The 6159-nt window shown below is 42.6% G+C and overlaps 1 protein-coding gene across 1 annotated transcript; it reads right to left on the minus strand.

Annotated features, from left to right (window-relative positions):
- Window positions 1-2009: 2009 nt before the first annotated feature.
- On the minus strand, window positions 2010-5353 carry LOC113220611 (E3 ubiquitin-protein ligase HERC2-like). The gene is made up of 6 exons (XM_026449944.1): window positions 5069-5353; window positions 4607-4784; window positions 4344-4425; window positions 4084-4255; window positions 3171-3315; window positions 2010-2276 (listed from the first exon to the last, which is right to left on the minus strand). The coding sequence occupies exons 1-6, from the start codon at window positions 5326-5328 to the stop codon at window positions 2025-2027; spliced, it is 1089 nt and encodes a 362-aa protein (XP_026305729.1). The 5' UTR covers window positions 5329-5353; the 3' UTR covers window positions 2010-2024.
- Between the last annotated feature and the right edge of the window lie 806 nt (window positions 5354-6159).

Genomic DNA, 6159 nt, shown 5'->3' on the forward strand with positions numbered 1-6159 from the left:
ACTACAACAGCCAAAATATATTTGAAAAAGAACAAAGCTAAAGAACTGTTGCAAATTGAGTTCAGGTCTTTTATAAAGCTGTAGTAATCAAGACAATGTGGCATTGCCACCAAAATCCACAAATAAAAACAGTACTGAGAGTTCAGAAATAGATCCATACATCCATAGACAACTGATTTCTGACAAAGGCAAAAGGCAATTCAGTAGGAAAAGCAAAGTTTTTAAATAAATACAACTGAAACTACTGGACAATCAAGCCAAAAAAAGCCTTTCAATCTGAACCTCCCACCATATATAAAATTTAATCAACTGGTCATAGATACACATATCTAAAACTGTAAAACTTCTATAACAGAACACAGAAAGAGAATCTTTATAATCTTGAGCGAGGCAAAGGTTTTGTAGACACAACATCAAAAGAACGCTCTACAAAAGAATAAAATGAATAAACTAGGCTTCATCAAAATTAAAAACTTCTAATCTTTAAGATTCACCTATGAAGAGAATAAAATGACAAGTCACATTGACAGAAAATATTAGCAAATTATATATTAGGCAAAGGACTTGTAACCCAGAATATATAAGGAACTCTCAAACTCAGTAAGAAAACGATCGACCTATTTAAATATGGGAAAAGACTTGAACGGACACTGACCAAAAAAGGTATCTGATTTGTAAATAAGCAAGATGCTTGGGATCATTAGTTACTAGGGAAATACAAATTAAAACCACAATGAGATACCACCATACATCTATCAGTATAACTAAAAGACTGAACATATCAAAGGTTGACAAAAATGTGGAGGATGTGGACCTCTGGAACATCCACTTTGCAAAACAGTATGTAGCGATCTTAAGAAGCTAGACATACACCTACTATATGATCCAACCACTCTTCTCCTAGCAGTTTACCCAAGAGAATTTCAAGTGGATGTCCATACACAAACTTGTATGGAAATGTCCATTAGCAATTTCACTTGTATAGTCAAAAACTGGAAATAGCCCAAACATTCATCGACAGCAAATTGCATTTGTTTATCTTAAGATGCTATTCAACAATTTAAAAAGAATAAACTACTGATACATGCAACATAAGTGAATCTCAAAATTATTATGCTGAGTGGAAAAAGCAAGATTTTTAAAGAGAGTATATGCTGTATGATTCCATTTATAGTAAGCTGTAAAACATGCAAACTGGCCTGCCACGGTGGCTCCTGCCTATAATCCTAGCACTTTGGGAGGCCGAGGTGGGAGGATTACTTGAGCTCAGGGGTTCAAGACCAACCTGAGCAACATGGCAAAACCCTGTCTCCACCAAACAAACAAACAAAAATTAGCCTGGCATGGTGACATGTGCCTGTAGTCCCAGCTATTCAGGAGTCTGAGGTGGGAGCTGCAGTGAGCCAAGATCATGCCACTGCACTCCAGCCTAGGCAACAGAGTGAGACCCTGTCTACAAACAAAAACCCAACCAAACAACAACAAAAAGAAAACATGCAAACTGATCTATAGTGACAGAAATTTAGTTGCTGCACATGGCAGGAAGGAGGAGGGGAGTTAAAAGCAAAAGGGAGATGGGTACAAAGGGCCAGAGAGAAACGCTAGAGTAGTGTATGAGTTCATTATCTTTCATTGTGGTGATGCTTTCATGGATCACACATATTTCAAAGTTGATCAAAATGTATACTTAAAATAGATGCAGTTTATTATATGTCAATAATAACTGAATAAAGCTGTTAAAAAATATGAAAGAGCCCACTACAGTGCCTGTATCTCTCGGGCAGTTATTAGGAATCCTGTTTACACACAAGTACAGCACTGTGAGGTTACCTGATCATAAATACAAGAATCAGCAACATACTTTCTTCTACAATTTTCATTCCAGCATGGATAAATCGCATGAGAGCACACCACAATTCCTCTGTGTCTTTAGATTCATAATGCAGTTAACACAGCACTACAACCTCTAATGCGTTGGCACAATTAAATAAATCTGTAAAGTTGCTGTAATCTACAGAAAAATCTCAGAGAAGACACAAATCTGTGTTACCTAAATAGGAAGCACCTAAAGGGTCTCTTGCAGTCTGGAAGAGGACGGGCTCGTGGACAGAGGGCGTGGCCACATCCACGGTTGTCCACGCCACACTGTGGGACGACCCGCAAGCCACGCGCGTGATTTTCTGGCCTTCTAAGCCTTGCACGAGTGTGGGCTTCCTGTTAACCGTGGTCGTGCCATTGCCCTGCTGGCCACGGTCATTGTCACCCCAAGCATACACCTGTTTACGAGGGGGGAAAATGCTTATAATTTTTCAACGTTTCAGGACATTTTCTTTAATGTAATTTTTACTTCAAAATGCTTAACGTGTATGCCACGGTAGTTGAAAGAATTGAGTTCTTAAAGGTGAAAACAAACCATTTCACGATCTTACAAAATGGCATCAGTGTACAACAATTCTGAAGAAAATCTAACCATGAAAACGCTGGATAATACCTATAAAAGGAGTATTTTCTTAATATTAATCCAATTCTGTTTTGTTGCAAGACACACAGAAGCTCCTCTCTTCAACGAAGTGCAATAATTTTTTTCCCTTGTATTTTGCAAAGAAAAATGACCAAGAACAATATGCTCATTTTTCAAGTAAATTGCTTCTTGGCCTTGTAGAACTATAAAGTATAATTCATTTTGACTCAAAAACAGTAATGGTAATTTTGTTTTCATAAATAAAATTTAAAATTGAATATCCACAAGCCAGTCATAGCATATGCTCCTACAAGCAGAAGAGACAGTAACACTTGTCAGGCAGTAGCTCTGTCTCTAAAATGAGGCATGGATCCCTCCTCGCCAGTTAGCAATTCTCTAAAGGAAAGTCTTGCTAATACCTTGCAGTAGGAGCATCTTCAAGAATAACAATCTTTCCACACACTTTTCACGCAGACTTCAGAATGGGAACGTGTCTTTTCTGAGGACCCCGCCCCCCAAGCCCTGCAGCCAAGCAGGCAGATACACCAGTGGGCAAAAGGGACGCGTCCTGCCCTCATGGTTCTTCAAGCAGGAAGACTCGGCTGATTTCATCAACAGCCGCGATTTCAACAGGACGAGCACCATGTCGTGACCCCCAAGTCCCCCAAGTCAGGATGGCACGCCACCCCCAGGCCACCTGCAGCCTTACCTGCCCCGAGTCCGTGACCGCCAGGCAGTGCAGGGCCCCGACAGCCACATGCACGATCTTCTTCCCTCTCAGCCCTTCCACCACCTGCGGTTTCCGCACGTGCACGTCAGAGCCATGGCCCAACCTGAAGTAATCCCCCTTTCTCCTGGGAGAAGGCCAATGGTGGAGTGTTACAATGCGATGGTCTGACAATGCTACACAAGAAAACGCTCAGTCTCACATCTTTCGCAGCCAGCTCAGTGACATCACACACGGCACTCAGGGTCTTTGAACTTACATTCAAAATCATACACCATTAATTCAAATTAACTTATTAAGTCAGCTGGGAAAAACCTTAATACTTTAATACATGTTTTACGATATTTAAGTTACTGTTGTAAGTTTTCATATAAAGAGACTGAAAATAAGACACACTACTGCAAACACCTATCCAAAGTCCTATCTGGTATACACCTTTCTCAAGCTGCCTCTGGTCATGACACTGGCACCAAGGCCTGACACACCATTCAAGGCCAGTCTGGGCACCTGCTCTTTTGCACATTAATAAAATAAGCTTTTACAAGAAATACATGTTAACTTTTTCAGGATCAAAGGATTCAGAAGGTTATTTTGCTCTCATTTTATCCTTAGGCTTCAGCAGAAGAAATCTTTCCTATAAATCTCACCCAAACAGGAAAGGTAAGTGGCCTAAAATTTTTCTAGTATTTTCAAAATGACCCAGTTACAATGGGAAATTTCTTCTTGTACTATTGTCACTAATCCCAACTCAATATCCTTTAAAGGACACAGATGCATGCATAAGTAACAATCTGACAGGCCAAAATCACGCCGGGGTGGGCCTGGGGTGAGGCCCAGGTTCCCCGCACGCACCTGCACAAGCACGCACACTGTGACAGGGAGGATGTTTACGTACCATGTCCACACCACTCCAGACTTGGTGAGCGCCAGGGAGAACTGAGCTCCACACTCAATCTGGCACACCCCCTGTCCATTCAGTCTCTCAGTGTTCTGGGGAATGTTACAGCCTTCACTTCCGCCCCGGCCCAATTTTCCAAAGTCACCATCACCCCAGGAAAATACCAAACCTAGGTTTAAGAATATACATATACTTTAGACCAACGTTTCATATCATTCTTACCCACCCAGGAGCACAGAATCATGCCAGGCATTCACCTTCATCGGTCAGACCCAGGGTCTGTGCGTCTCTACTCCCACATGCAACCTGGATTACTCTGTGACCAAGAAGGACTTTCACCTACTCAATTACAAATGTAAAAACAGAATCAAGCACAGGCACGGAGAAAGCAAGGGAATTTCCCAAAGACAAAGCCAACCACACACACATCTTTATGAACTTTCCTAGACTCGAAGCTTAGTTTCTCTTGAAATCTTCAGATGGTAAGCTTTCTGTAAGCAACAAAAATGCGTATAATCACCATTTTGGGCTTTAGCTGGGTCGTATTATCCCCATGTCCCAGCCGGCCATACTCGCCGAGGCCCCAGGTGTACAGTTCTCCGCTGGATGTGAGGGCCGCGCTGTGCGAGCTCCCACAGGCGATATCCCGGATTCGCTTGGTTTTCAGGGCCTCGATCAGCCTTGGCTTGTCACAGTTCCTACAACAAGAAGAAATCAGCTCCCTACCGTCAATCCGTCCCTTCTTAGAGACGAAGGAAAAAAGACATCTATACTGATCCACATGTAGTCAACACAAGATCCACAGATCAACTATCAAACCTTAAAGCAGAACCGATGAGACCAAAACACAAACAACCGTGTTTAAAAAAAAAATTGCTTAAGATCCATTTCCATAATCTGTTCTAATTTTCTGCAAAATAACTTTCAAGAGTATCCGTAACAGTTTCTTATTAGCAAATGAGACTAAAGAAAGTACCCTTACATTCTGCTGAAGTGTCCAAGTTTTCCGTCGTCACCTTCGCCCCACGAGAACACTTCTCCATCGACAGTTGAAGCCGTCGCGTGCCGGCCACCTGCAACGTGCACAGGTGTGCGGATTGCCAAAGGGCGAGGTACAGAGAGCCCACAGCACAGCTCCCTATTTTGCCTGGCATGTGGCACACACTCAATGAGTGTGAGCTGAATAAATGAGTAACTCAACAGGATCAACAGCGGAGTTAGCAGGAAAACTTTCTGGGACATGTGTGTCAAATAAGTGAATTTTTACTAAACTACAAATTTAACTCTAGAAAGAATTTGCAAAGAGGCAAAATAATACTGATTATTCATAGTGTTCCTATTATGTTAAATCCATGAAAAATCAAAATTTAGATGAAAAAAGTAAAAATAATTTGTGATTAGACAAAACGTAAAAATAGTGTCAATTTAAGCTTTTGAGAACTGTACCTCAACAGTGAAATTATTCCATCATTTGCATTAGCATTATACTCACTCTTCCCAAAACACGCCAGCTGATGCTCTTTCCCCAGCATGGAATATTCTCAAAGTCCACACAACCTGCCTCAGGATTACAGGCATGGCCACTCCTACACAGTGAGTTCCTGCCAACTCCTGGGCTTTGAGAACATCACAGCAGACCGGGCTTGTAATTCCCCAGCGCTCATTCTCCCCCTTCCTTACCAACAGAACCCCCATGTTAATGTGCTCAGCTAAACACCACTTCCCAGCCTCCTCTACCCCCAGGAGATGGTGAGTGAAATGAGTGGGGCTGCGGAGGGGCTCTGGAGAGAGGGCTGCATGGGCGGGAGGGCACACTGTGTGGCGCTTGCCTCTTCTGCCAGGCCTGGCCCTGGACTCTGGGGGCCAGAGCTAGTCTAAGACCATCTTCCCACAAAGGGGGACACAAAGGACCAGCACTCCTCATAGACACAGCCCTGCTGGATGGACTCTGACCCCACCTCTGGACTTTTACAAACGAGAAAAGTAAAACTCTGCATTGCTTAAGCCACTATCATTTGGATTTCCTGTTACGCGGGTGACACTGAGCCCCGTTCAGCAAAGGTATGAACTGAA

Source organism: Piliocolobus tephrosceles, unplaced genomic scaffold (assembly GCF_002776525.5).
Source record: "Piliocolobus tephrosceles isolate RC106 unplaced genomic scaffold, ASM277652v3 unscaffolded_6562, whole genome shotgun sequence".
In the NCBI taxonomy this organism is placed as follows: domain Eukaryota; kingdom Metazoa; phylum Chordata; class Mammalia; order Primates; family Cercopithecidae; genus Piliocolobus; species Piliocolobus tephrosceles.